The following is a 14,995-nucleotide window of genomic DNA, read 5'->3' as shown; positions in this document are numbered from 1 at the left end:
AGCAAGAGCACTCAGGAGTAATCTAACTCGTAGTGGGCTAGGCAGCCCTATATATATACATAATGATGGCCGGGCAGATGGCGCTGGTGACTTCTTTAAGAGACGTTTAATAGTTAAACTGCTTGTTTCATAGGGCGTGAGCTGTTAGCGACCTAGGTGTGAGGTGGGGTGACAGTGGTGAAGGGAGGAGATTGGTAGTAATGTCTAGACGTCTGGAAATAGTAATTGTTGCTGTTGTTGCAGTACGTGAATATATAGACGTGGTAATGGGTAGAATAGGTGATGGAGCCGGCCGAATCTCTTCCTAGAGATTTTATTGTGACATTTCCTGCATCAAGCCCAGTTCTCCAACCAACGCTTACTCTGTTGGGCTCTGTACCTGCTGAATTACTTAAAAGATCTGAAGATCTTTTACATCAAAGGCTCGGACAACATATTAGCAGACATACTCTCCCGTGCCTATGAAGTGGAACCTCCCACTTCCAATCTGCTACCAGCATCAGCATCTCAGGCAACAGGAACAGGCTTCGGGGAGGAGCTCTCATGTAATGCACCTGCATTAGCCGTGGAAACCTGCCTCTTCTTACCTCCCTCAAAACCTTCATGCTTCAATACATCCTCTACTACAGCAAAACCAGACAACCGTCTGGAAACCTCTACCTGGGGACACCCTACCAAGCGCCGCGACCACCAGCCAGGTGTTCTCACTGGTGCTAGTTACACGGCCACCAACTGATCATTATATAGCCTGCTCTCGTCGACTCCGCACCTTACCGACAGATGTGACATCACTCGCAGACGGATATAAGCACCTTCTGGTGCCCCTTGAAAAAAAAGAAAGAAAGAAAGAAAGAAAGAAAGAAAGAAAGAAAGAAAGAAAGAAAGAAAGAAAGAAAGAGAGAGAGAGAGAGAGAGAGAGAGAGAGAGAGAGAGAGAGAGAGAGAGAGAGAGAGAGAGAGAGAGAGAGAGAGAGAGAGAGAGAGAGAGAGAGAGAGAGAGAGAGAGAGACAGAGAGAGACAGAGAGAGAGAGAGAGAGAGACAGAGACAGAGACAGAGACAGAGAGACAGAGACAGAGACAGAAAGAGAGAGAGAGATATATAAAAAGCTTATATTGCATTCACTGGAGAGGCAAACAGTTTAAGCTTTGCTAATCAAGATTTCTTCCGTGTCACATTCACACTGCTACCCGTTGAGGGTGTGGACACAATGTGACCCAAATGTCTAAGGTTAGAGCTACCCCCCCCCCTTTTTATGGTCATGCTTTCGAGAGAAGCAATATTCTTAAGGTCCTGAAAAACGTGACCGGCATCACACCTACTGAAAATCGTCAGAAAGGGGATGATTTCGTGCTCTTTTTTTCGGGTGAGGAAGAGCTAGAAAAATTCATGACCAGCTATGCCATACTTCGCAAGGAGCACCACCTACCTCCTCACTTCCCACGTCAGTTCCTGGCCGGAAGAATTATTTTTACCAGCAGGACCAGCCAGTGGATCGCTGACCGACCGCAACATAATATTATGGACAATATCGAGGACGAAAATCCGAACCTGGGTGTATTCAACCTAGAGTTCTGCAGCACCGACAAATCATCAGTGAAGATTACTTTCACCGCCATAGCCGCGGCCACACAGGCTGCCACACAAGGCTGCTTCGGCTTTTAAATACCACCCACTAAGTAAAAAAGGAACGATACCATGAGATCCAACAATGCTTCAAGTGCTACGAGCTCTCCCACTCGACCAACAAGTGTCAGCACCCCGTTCAGAAGTGCACCCTGTGCGCACTGGACCATCACTACTTCATATGTAAGGCAACAGCTCATCGCTGCTTGCTCTGTGATGGCAATCACCCCGGAATTTCTTACCGCTGCCCCCGCAGACAGGAAAGCATCAAGGCCCAGGTTGAAGCCAAGAGAAACAACCCTTCTACCTCCTCGACCAGAGCCCCAGGCGCTCAACCCACCACCTCAGCTCCCACCAACCGACCAGAAAACTTTCCGGTCCTACCAAAAAGTGGCTCCTCCCACCAGGCAACCCAGCCTTCACAATGAGAACTCAAGGCCCTACAGGCTCCTTCACAGCCCCCTGCATCAAGTGCAGGCATTATCCCTGGTCTTATTAGCCTAGCGGAGAGGCGTACCGGACCAGACAATCACCGTTTGGCAGTGAACTTAACACATTATACATAGCCAATGGCTGGCCCTCATCATAGCCCCTGGCGCAAGTCTCACTGCCTCCACTACCTCTCCGGAGACTACCACCAGGACGACCAAGAGGTCGATTTCAACACAGACTCCAGATCTACCCATGACTCGGGAGGCACAAACAAAGGTATTTTCCTCTCCAACTTCCAACACTTCTACCATCACCATCTCAGCAGCCGCGCTAGCAGACGTGCTTTCTACAAATACTAACATCACCACCAACACTCCTGAAATACCATCTACACCAATCCACGACACCTGAGTCTACCACAGGCTGCAAGGCGAAAGACGAAAACACCACCTACGGATGTTACGGACTCCTCAAACGAGGAAATGTTAGTAAAAGCTCCACCACCACACCACAAATACGACACCTACTCGGTACAAGACCTCCTCATTGAGGCCACGTCATCAAACTCCAACGACAGCTCAGCTCAGCCAAAGTCTCAGGCAAAGAAAAACGGAAGACCTAGAGGTCTACACTAACCCCAGCTCCATAACTGGTACAGCCAGGCCTCCAGGGCTGAAGACTCACATCCATCTCCAGACCTTTAGTATCAGCCATTGATACAGATAATGGCTCCAAAGAGCCTCCACTTACGGGCTCACCATAGCCCGTGCTACTTTGAACTTTATGTTCTGAGTACCTGAATCTAAAAGAACAACAACAACAACAACAACAAGCCCTGGAAGAGCAGACTATTACTAGTGATCCTGGGGTCTACACTTCACCTCCCTCACTCGCTGTGGTCCTGCTACGAAGCGTGACGGTGGACGTGTGATCTAGTGTAAATAGTAGAGTAAGTCACCCTTTTGTTTTACAAGCAGAGTCAATTTTTCCGTTTCTCGTGTCTGGATAAATATTTTGTTACGAATTATTTTGTTGTTATAATTGAGTTTACAGTAAAGTGTTTAATTGTTCATGTAAATTTGTTTATTCCTACATCTTATCACACCGCAAAGGCTAAGCAGCTTTTATTTAACTTAAATAAAGCTTGTTTAACTTATGTTTGGTTTTATGTGCTTAAGGGCAATTCCAGCTGCTCTGGTATTTGCTGCACTTCCGCATTATAACATCAAAACAAAAATACACATTAGTTCACAGACGTCGAACATAAAATATTGTTTAGATATTTTCCACGTATCGAACATTATAGCTACAACACTTCAAAATAAATTTTATCTGATCTGAGTTCATTGGGTAAAGGAACTGAATATTTATATCAGTTAAAATTATAAGATACGGTGTTTAGAGAAATTTACAATGCATTTATGCGTACATGTTTCTTAGAATATTATTATTTTCTAAACGAACAGAATAAATTATAATACCAAGTAAGGAAATTTTATGTAATGAATTTTGGGGATTGTAATAATTATAATATTAGGTAACATTTTTACGTTTAAGAACTTCACCTAATACTAATTACAAATTTTTCTTCAAAATTCACGAGACCAAGACTGTGCACTTGGTGGTACACAGTCTGGGTCTGTGCACAGGTGGTGCACAGTCTGGGTCTGTGCACAGGTGGTGCACAGTCTGGGTCTGTGCACAGGTGGTGCACAGTCTGGGTCTGTGCACAGGTGGTGCACAGTCTGGGTCTGTGCACAGGTGGTGCACAGTCTGGGTCTGTGCACAGGTGGTGCACAGCCTGGGTCTGTGCACAGGTGGTGCACAGTCTGGGTCTGTGCACAGTCTGGGTCTGTGCACAGGTGGTGCACAGTCTGGGTCTGTGCACAGTCTGGGTCTGTGCACAGGTGGTGCACAGTCTGGGTCTGTGCACAGGTGGTGCACAGTCTGGGTCTGTGCACAGGTGGTGCACAGACTGGGTCTGTGCATAGGTGGTGCACAGTCTTGCTCTAAAAGAAATCTCACAGAATTAATATATAATTGTAGTCATAGCAGAGGTTGAAGTATTTAATCATTCAAGTCTAAAGAACGATTAAAAACATCCATATCTTTAAGAGATAATGTTTGTCTGTTAGCTAGTCTTTCAGTGTGTGCAGGATTGGAAGCCAGATGCATGGGGTTAGCCTCCCCAAAATTTACAGGATATCTAGTTGGGGTTTTTGGGAAACAAAGGCGGGTAGGGTTTGGTCCCATTGCTTCCGTTAACGGAGGAACAGCTCCCATGGTAACTCTATAAAATCGGTGGAGGGAGGGAGGGAATTATCATGGGAAAGCGCTACAACAGGTGGTGCAGGAGGGCTACACCAGGTGGTACAGGAGGGCTACACCAGATGGTGCAGGAGGGCTACACCAGATGGTGCAGGAGGGCTACAGCAGGTGGTGCAGGAGGGCTACAGCAGGTGGTGCAGGAGGGCTACACCGGGTGGTGCAGGAGGGCTACACCAGGTGGTGCAGGAGGACTACACCAGGTGGTGCAGGAGGGCTACACCAGGTGGTGCAGGAGGGCTACACCAGGTGGTGCAGGAGGACTACACCAGGTGGTGCAGGAGGGCTACACCAGGTAGTGCAGGAGGGCTACACCAGGTGGTGCAGGAGGACAACACCAGGTGGTGCAGGAGGGCTACAGCAGGTGGTGCAGGAAGGCTACACCAGGTGGTGCAGGAGGGCTACACCAGGTGGTGCAGGAGGGCTACACCAGGTGGTGCAGGAGGGCTACAGCAGGTGGTGCAGGAGGACTACAGCAGGTGGTGCAGGAGGGCTACAGCAGGTGGTGCAGGAGGGCTACAGCAGGTGGTGCAGGAAGGCTTCACCAGGTGGTGCAGGAGGGCTACACCAGGTGGTGCAGGAGGGCTACAGCAGGTGGTGCAGGAAGGCTACACCAGGTGGTGCAGGAGGGCTACACCAGGTGGTGCAGGAGGGCTACACCAGGTGGTGCAGGAGGGCTACAGCAGGTGGTGCAGGAGGGCTACACCAGGTGGTGCAGGAGGGCTACAGCAGGTGGTGCAGGAGGACTACAGCAGGTGGTGCAGGAGGGCTACAGCAGGTGGTGCAGGAGGGCTACAGCAGGTGGTGCAGGAGGGCTACAACAGGTGGTGCAGGAAGGCTACACCAGGTGGTGCAGGAGGGCTACCATCGGCAGAGAAGAGAGAGCAAGAGCTGCTGCAGGACCAGTGTTGCAGAGGTCAGTGTTGCAGAAGGCGAGGACGTCATCATCCTCAGACTCCTTAGCCTCCGTCACTGTCTTACAGCCGCGACTGACAACACGTTTGGGCTTATCTGTCAGAAGGTTAAGAGAAAAATACACCTTTTCAATTTATTTGTGAGAGCAGCATTAAAATAGTTGTATATAATATTTTATACAATTAATCCGATCTTTGTTTCTTGATGTAATATCAGTCACCATTGCCAGGCTTCAATACAGCATCTTTAGTCTGCATGATGACTGATCACTCACTGATATTTCTACGTCCATGGCATCACCATCATCCTCTATCACTTTATTGCATAACATGTGGTAAGATCAAGTGCAGACACCAGCACACAGCAAGGGCACTTGTACCACACAATGTTTCGTAACATTAAACTGTACTTAAAGTGTAACAGACCATTTAACTGTTGGAGTTCTACACTCATAATACACTCATGGAGCTGCACCCTACAGTATACACACTCATGTAGCTGTACCCTACAGTATACACATTCATGTAGCTGTACACTACAGTATACACACTCATGTAGCTGTACCCTACAGTATACACATTCATGTAGCTGTACACTACAGTATACACACTCATGTAGCTGTACCCTACAGTATACACATTCATGTAGCTGTACCCTACAGTATACACACTCATGTAGCTGTACCCAACAGAATACACACTCATGTAGCTGTTCGCGACAGTATACACACTCATGTAGCTGCACCCTACATTATACAATACTCATGTAGCTGTACCCGACAGTATACAATACTCATGTAGCTGTACCCGACAATATACAATACTCATGTAGCTGTACCCGACAGTATACAATACTCATGTAGCTGTACCCGACAGTATACAATACTCATGTAGCTGTACCCAACAGTATACACACTCATGTAGCTGTACCCAACAGTATACACACTCATGTAGCTGTACCCAACAGTATACACACTCATGTAGCTGTACCCAACAGTATACACACTCATGTAGCTGTACCCAACAGTATACAACACTCAAGTAGCTGTACCCAACAGTATACACACTCATGTAGCTGTACCCAACAGTATACAACACTCATGTAGCTGTACCCATCAGTATACAACTTTCAAGTAGCTGTACCCAACAGTATACAACACTCAAGTAGCTGTACCCTACAGTATACACACTCATGTAGCTGTACCCAACAGTATACAACACTCAAGTAGCTGTACCCAACAGTATACACACTCATGTAGCTGTACCCAACAGTATACACACTCATGTAGCTGAACCCAACAGTATACAACACTCATGTAGCTGTACCCAACAGTATACAACACTCAAGTAGCTGTACCCTACAGTATACACACTCATGTAGCTGTACCCAACAGTATACAACACTCAAGTAGCTGTACCCAACAGTATACACACTCATGTAGCTGTTCGCGACAGTATACACACTCATGTAGCTGTACCCTGCAGTATACAATACTCATGTAGCTGTACCCGACAGTATACAATACTCATGTAGCTGTACCCGACAGTATACAATACTCATGTAGCTGTACCCGACAGTATACAATACTCATGTAGCTGTACCCGACAGTATGCAATACTCATGTAGCTGTACCCAACAGTATACACACTCATGTAGCTGTACCCTACAGTATACACACTCATGTAGCTGTACCCTACAGTATACACACTCATGTAGCTGTACCCTACAGTATACACATTCATGTAGCTGTACCCAACAGTATACACACTCATGTAGCTGTTCGCGACAGTATACACACTCATGTAGCTGTACCCTACAGTATACAATACTCATGTAGCTGTACCCGACAGTATACAATACTCATGTAGCTGTACCCGACAGTATACAATACTCATGTAGCTGTACCCGACAGTATACAATACTCATGTAGCTGTACCCGACAGTATACAATACTCATGTAGCTGTACCCGACAGTATACAATACTCATGTAGCTGTACCCGACAGTATACAATACTCATGTAGCTGTACCCGACAGTATACAATACTCATGTAGCTGTACCCGACAGTATACAATACTCATGTAGCTGTACCCAACAGCATACACACTCATGTAGCTGTACCCAACAGTATACGCACTCATGTAGCTGTACCCAACAGTATACACACTCATGTAGCTGTACCCAACAGTATACACACTCATGTAGCTGTACCCAACAGTATACAACACTCAAGTAGCTGTACCCAACAGTATACACACTCATGTAGCTGTACCCAACAGTATACAACACTCATGTAGCTGTACCCATCAGTATACAACACTCAAGTAGCTGTACCCAACAGTATACACACTCATGTAGCTGTACCCAACAGTATACAACACTCATGTAGCTGTACCCAACAGTATACAACACTCAAGTAGCTGTACCCTACAGTATACACACTCATGTAGCTGTACCCAACAGTATACAACACTCAAGTAGCTGTACCCAACAGTATACACACTCATGTAGCTGTACCCAACAGTATACAACACTCATGTAGCTGTACCCAACAGTATACTCACTCATGTAGCTGTACCCAACAGTATACTCACTCATGTAGCTGTACCCAACAGTATACACATTCATGTAGCTGTACCCAACAGTATACTCACTCATGTTGCTGTACCCAACAGTATACTCACTCATGTAGCTGTACCCAACAGTATACAACACTCAAGTAGCTGTACCCTACAGTATACACACTCATGTAGCTGTACCCAACAGTATACAACACTCAAGTAGCTGTACCCTACAGTATACTCACTCATGTTGCTGTACCCAACAGTATACACACTCATGTAGCTGTACCCAACAGTATACTCACTCATGTTGCTGTACCCAACAGTATACACACTCATGTAGCTGTACCCAACAGTATACACACTCATGTAGCTGTAACCCAACAGTATATTCACTCATGTAGCTGTACCCAACAGTATACTCACTCATGTTGCTGTACCCAACAGTATACACACTCATGTAGCTGTACCCAACAGTATACTCACTCATGTTGCTGTACCCAACAGTATACACACTCATGTAGCTGTACCCAACAGTATACTCACTCATGTTGCTGTACCCAACAGTATACACACTCATGTAGCTGTACCCAACAGTATACTCACTCATGTTGCTGTACCCAACAGTATACACACTCATGTAGCTGTACCCAACAGTATACTCACTTATGTAGCTGTATCCAACAGTATACTCATTCATGTTGCTGTATCCAATAGTATACTCACTCATGTTGCTGTACCCAACAGTATACACACTCATGTAGCTGTACCCAACAGTATACTCACTCATGTAGCTGTACCCAACAGTATATTCACTCATGTAGCTGTACCCAACAGTATACTCACTCATGTTGCTGTATCCAACAGTATACACACTCATGTAGCTGTACCCAACAGTATACTCACTCATGTTGCTGTACCCAACAGTATACACACTCATGTAGCTGTACCCAACAGTATATTCACTCATGTAGCTGTACCCAACAGTATACTCACTCATGTTGCTGTACCCAACAGTATACACACTCATGTAGCTTTACCCAACAGTATACTCACTCATGTAGCTGTACCCAACAGTATACACACTCATGTAGCTGTACCCAACAGTATACACACTCATGCAGCTGTACCCAACAGTATACTCACTCATGTTGCTGTACCCAACAGTATACACACTCATGTAGCTGTACCCAACAGTATACTCACTCATGTTGCTGTACCCAACAGTATACAAACTCATGTAGCTGTAACCAACAGTATACAAACTCATGTAGCTGTACCCAACAGTATACTCACTCATGTTGCTGTACCCAACAGTATACAAACTCATGTAGCTGTACCCAACAGTATACAAACTCATGTAGCTGTACCCAACAGTATACACACTCATGTAGCTGTATCCAACAGAATACACAGTCATGTACCTGTACCCAACAGTATATTCACTCATGTAGCTGTCCCCAACAGTATACAACACTCACGTAGCTGTATCCAACAGTATACAATATTCATGTAGCTGTACCCACCAGTATACAATACTCATGTAGCTGTACCCAACAATATACAGTACTCATGTAACTGTGCCCAACAGTATGCACACTCATGTAGCTGTACCCAACATCGTGTCTGGAAAGGAGTGAGACAACCTACCGTCATCAGACATCTTCTTGAAGCAGAAGCCGCTGCAACTGGTCGTGTTCATCCAGGTGAACTCTGCGGTGCAGCGCTTGACAGTGCTGCAGGAATAGCAGCTCACGTCGCCTTTATTACCTTCACATGCTGCAGTAATAATAATAATAATAATAGTAATAATAATAATGATGATGATTAATAATAATATTAATAATAATAAAAATGATAATACTTCTACTACTACTACTACTAATAATAATAATAATAATAATTATTATTATTATTATTAATCAATTGTTTACATGTCCCATTGAAATTAATATATTAGTAATTATTCATAAAAAGCTAAGGTTGAGATAAGGCGCACAAAAATATATATTAATTTAACATTATTCACACAAAATGCAACACTTATACTTACACTAATAATACACAAAATCAAAAACACACAGTACAAAACACATACACGCTTGCACTCAACATAACATTTAAGCACAAAGCATTTCACACACAAATATTCCATTTACACAGAAAATATAACATTTACACACCAGATATGACATTTATGCACATAAATATATTATTTACGCACAAAATATGCCATTCACATACAAAATACATCATTTATAGACAAATATGACATTTACATACAAAATATGTCAGTTGCGCACAAAATATACCATATACACAAATATTACATACACTCAAAGTATAACATTTACACAAAGTTCGGTATTTGCATAAATATAACAAATTGCATATGCGCTCATTCAACCAAAAAGTGCTTTCACTAATATTACACAATTCCATAAACATAATTTTCACAAAATTCCCACATAAACCAAATAAACCTCATAAACTCATAAACCATAATACATAATAAACCATAATACATATGGTCTCATAAACCAAATAATATTTCACACTTGCACGTGAAGATCTATTTTTCAGAAAACATATACAGAAGTTACACAAATACACAATTCGCACAAAAAACACTGTTTCACTAGTTCCACTTAAAATAAAAACACAACTTGCATAAATACACCATTCGCACAAAACGATTATAAAACATGGACAATTATTGAACAACTGTGTAATTAATACACATGTCTGCACAATTAGTACAAGCAAACTTGTTATATAATTACACAACTTGCACAATGACAATCAATACTCAAAGGTATAAATAAACAATTTGTCCATATACAAATACACAATATACACAATTAAAACACAACTTGCACAATTATTAAACATCTTTCATAAGTATTACACAACTTGCACAGATACAACCAAATACATTTCCAGCACAAATACATACAATACATACACAAATACAAATTCATACACAAATACAATACATAACTATCCCAAATATGTAAATACACAACCAGCATAAATACCCAATTCACTCAAATACTTTTACGACTTATACACAATTAATAAACAACGTGAACAAAATATATTCAATACACAACTAGCCAAAATATGAACACAACTCAATTCAACAAATGCACGTACATGCAAATCCCCATGTACAGTTAATACACAACTTGCACAAACAGTACACAGTTTGTTGGAATATAATCAATGCATATTTACAATCATCATACAACTTATGCAAAATACATAACCTACACAAATTATACACAACTTGCAAAAGTATAATAATTGTGCTATTTGTACAAATACAATCACAGCCAATTTGGTCAAACTATACACAATTTGCATGATATTTTTCTAGAGATGTTTAGGACATTATTTATAATATGCTGAGTTGAACCAACTCCCCCAAAAGTCAGAATTTCACATGAATGAATGATACGTCTAACATCCTATGAGCTCAATATAAAAACACATACATTTTCCATCAATGTTTCAACATTATTAGTGCTAGACTATTCATCTAACATATGTCGATTGTTTTTAATGCCTTACTAATACCCCCTTGTTAGATCCTCTTCAATCAAATCACCCATATTTATTTAGGCAAACCATCCAACAGACTTATTGGTTCCAGCCTTAGTTATGTCAGGGCAGGTGGGGTTAGGTGAAGTCAGTAATTTCTATGATAATTTAAGCAAATTTACTGTATCGTATTAAAAATACTACCAATTAGAACCTAAATTCATCTAGATCTATAAAAAAAATATACTTATTATTATAGTGTGGGTTGGTGGTCTTGTCGTGTTGTTCCTCCTTTACGGACAACCCAACCCACAACTCGGTAGAGTGCTTATACCTCACTAGGAGATCACACTAGGCGCTTCTGGCTCTTGGAGAGGGGCTCAACGTCACACGTTTAGGGGATGCGGCTCCAACACTTAGCCTCGTTGTCACGTGCACACACCCACTCGAGCCGCTGTGACTCCCCACTCTCTCTTTATGAGATATGATCTCCTCAATCCCCTTTGACTTATTAGTATTACCTTCTACCCTGTCCACAGTAGTGGTTCTTGGTTCTTTCTCTCTCTCTCTCCTTCTTTACTACTTCCTGGGAAGCCTAATTAGGACAAGGGCAAACACCAGCAAATTTGAATACATTTACTGGACCAAGCACATACACAATACATACACACATATAATAATAATACTGAATCCTACACTCTATACTATTTCAGTCAGGTTGCACTCTAACACTATCAGAACTCTATCATCAGCTTATCAAGTGGTATCCTATCTCCTGATTCACCACGTGATACTATCAACCTCCTCAAGTAGATCAAGTCTTATAATACAATGTTGCACTATCAGCATGAGAATATATATATCTATAAACATGTACAAGGAAAATCAGTGTATGAGTGCAATAACATATATATATCAGAATAAATGTTCCTTGATACACAACAATGATCAATCGATCACCCTATCAGTCCTAGAACACATACATCTGTAGGTAATCCAGCCTACGACTGTAACTCTATGCTTCAGTATAAACACTCCTAGGTACAAAAATGGCAAACTATCACTCGCCTTTCACTGCGTCTTACACGCTAAAGACAAACACTCTATCAACTCCCTTCAAGTGATCATTTAGAACTTCCCTTCCACATCTGGAAGTTCACTACCGTATTATCTTCAGGTTCTTCCGGGCTTAACTACCAGGATCCTCTGCAGCTCCTCCAGGCTGCTACACCGTGAAGTTTTCCTTGGGCAACTATGGTGCTTCACTACCTCTACTAGGGTCCTCCACAGCTCTCCTGGCTGCTACACCATGAAGTTCCCTCGAGCAACTATGGTGCTTCACCACCTCTACAGAAGCACGTGACACTCCTCTTCACTACTTCTCCTCACCGCTCGAGGTCCTCTCCTCCACTACCTTGGAGTCTCATCAACTACTCCCTCTGTGCTGGCTTCGAAGTTCTCAGCAACTTCTTCCCCAAAGACAAACCTGCAACCCATTGACACTCCAATAAAATGTTTCCCCTTAAACACATAAACAAAAATAACCACGCAATATGCTTGCCTCCAACCTCTATCAGCTCTCTACATACTGTGAGAGTAGACTTCCCTGTTTTGGGCTGGTCCATGCTCAACCTCGCCCAGCGGGCCTCACTCACTCTGGGAGGGTCCCGTCGGGAGCTCTCAGTCACCTGCCAGCGCTCAGAGGGGACAGACGTCGCTCTGTGTTCCTCCCTCTCCACACTCTTATTTTAGGCCTTCTGCCGTATCAAAACATGTCTAACTTATCAATAAACATTGCTACTGTCGCTGGGCACACGACCAACTACAAGCAATCCCTATGAACTGGCTTAAATCGTGCTTACCACAGATTGTCTGGTCGAGGGCGCTCTTCCCTCTGACAGAGCCTGGTCAGGACACTCCAACGGCCCACGATAATGTCTCTGGGCGGCTGAATAAACACTCCTCGCCGTCCAGGACTTGAGATCACAACGTTCCCAGCTCAGTTCCACAGCTGGCACGTCTGCACACTTCTCTTCTCTTGGAGATATATCACTAGGGGTTCCTTTCTGACGGGAGCTCGAACGCAGCGCGGCTTTCCCCTGCGATGTTTGGCGCTCAAGTGAGATCAAAGCCCTCCAGAAGCGAGCCTCACCTGGTTACCTGGTTGATACCTGGTTGATGGGGTTCTGGGAGTTCTTCTACTCCCCAAGCCCGGCCCGAGGCCAGGCTCGACTTGTGAGAGTTTGGTCCACCAGGCTGTTGCTTGGAGCGGCCCGCAGGCCCACATACCCACCACAGCCCGGTTGGTCCGGCACTCCTTGGAGGAACAAATCTAGTTTCCTCTTGAAAATGTCCACGGTTGTTCCGGCAATATTTCTTATGCTTGCTGGGAGGACGTTGAACAACCGCGGCCTCCAGCAAATTATCCACATCTCCTAACCAGTCATTTATCTGTTTTCTTATTCACTGCCCATAATCTCAAATCGTTTATTAAATCCGCGTGACTATTTCACATCTGTATCTTCACCTCTATGTTTCCTGGACCTTCCAATCAGGTCAGGCTTGATAGAATAATTCTCAAAGGGGAGACTCGTTTTTCGTCTGCCTGGGACTATAACATTATACAACAAAAATTTAACCAAATTCAACCTAGCAAAAGCTAAACTAACTAAATATGAGTATCCCATAACCTTACATGCAAGCCTATATCACCTCTGCCCATACATTACATGAGGCAGCTATAGCTCGAACCCCCAAATAGGTAAATTTACACTATTTAATGAACATGCTAGTTCATTACCCCTAAGATATTATATATCCTACCCTACACAACCTCACCTAACCTGACCTAACATATCCAAAGCTAGATTTAATTAAAGTTGGCAAAATTTAAGCTAGTCCCACCTAAATTCAACCTAATTTAAGCCAATTTCCACCAAATATATCCAAATGCTTTGCATCATAGCACGGCCAAAGCCCATTTTTACCCACATTTTCACCTATTCCAACCTATCCTACACGACCTTACCTAATCTGATCTAGCATATTCAAAGCTAGATTTGATTAAAGTTGGCAAAATTTATGCTGTCTTTCCTAAATTTAACCTATTTTAAGCCAATTTCCACCAAATATACCCAAATATTTTGTAACATAGCACAGCAAATGCCCATTTGTACCCACATTTTAACCTATTCCAACCTACCCAATACACCACCTTACCTAACCTGACCTGGCATATCCGAAGCTAGATTTCATTAAAGTTAGGGAAAATTTAAGCTATTCCCACCTAATTTAAGCCAATTTCCACCAAATATACCCAAATTTTTTGTATCATAGTTCAGCCAAAGCCCATTTTTTCCCACATTTTACCTGTTCCATCCTACTCTCACCACCTTACCCATCCTGGCCTAGCATATCCAAAGCTAGATATGATTAAAGTCTGGAAAATTTATACTGTCCCACCTAAATTTAACCTAATTTGAGCCAATGTCCATCAAATATACCCATAATGTTTTGTATCATAGCACAGTCAAATTACATTTTACCCCAAGTTTTCACCTATTCCATCTAAATGCAATGTATATTTCCAATATCC

At 43.1% G+C, this 14,995-nt stretch overlaps 1 protein-coding gene across 1 annotated transcript in view; it reads right to left on the bottom strand.

Annotated features, from left to right (window-relative positions):
- Positions 1 to 3,541: 3,541 nt before the first annotated feature.
- The window catches only part of LOC138357964 (uncharacterized), a 32,451-nt gene continuing 20,997 nt past the window's right edge, over positions 3,542 to 14,995 (bottom strand). The window contains exons 3-4 of the mRNA XM_069315148.1: positions 9,508 to 9,636; positions 3,542 to 5,392 (exon numbers count right to left, since the gene is read on the bottom strand). Of these exons, the coding sequence (XP_069171249.1) occupies positions 5,220 to 5,392; positions 9,508 to 9,636 (302 nt within the window). The 3' untranslated portion in view covers positions 3,542 to 5,219. The remainder of the gene's footprint in view (positions 5,393 to 9,507; positions 9,637 to 14,995) is intronic.

Source organism: Procambarus clarkii, chromosome 81 (genome assembly GCF_040958095.1).
Source record: "Procambarus clarkii isolate CNS0578487 chromosome 81, FALCON_Pclarkii_2.0, whole genome shotgun sequence".
Classification (NCBI taxonomy): Eukaryota; Metazoa; Arthropoda; class Malacostraca; order Decapoda; family Cambaridae; genus Procambarus; species Procambarus clarkii.
The sequence above is the reverse complement of the archived record's forward strand: the minus strand, read 5'-3'. Positions and strand labels throughout refer to the sequence as shown.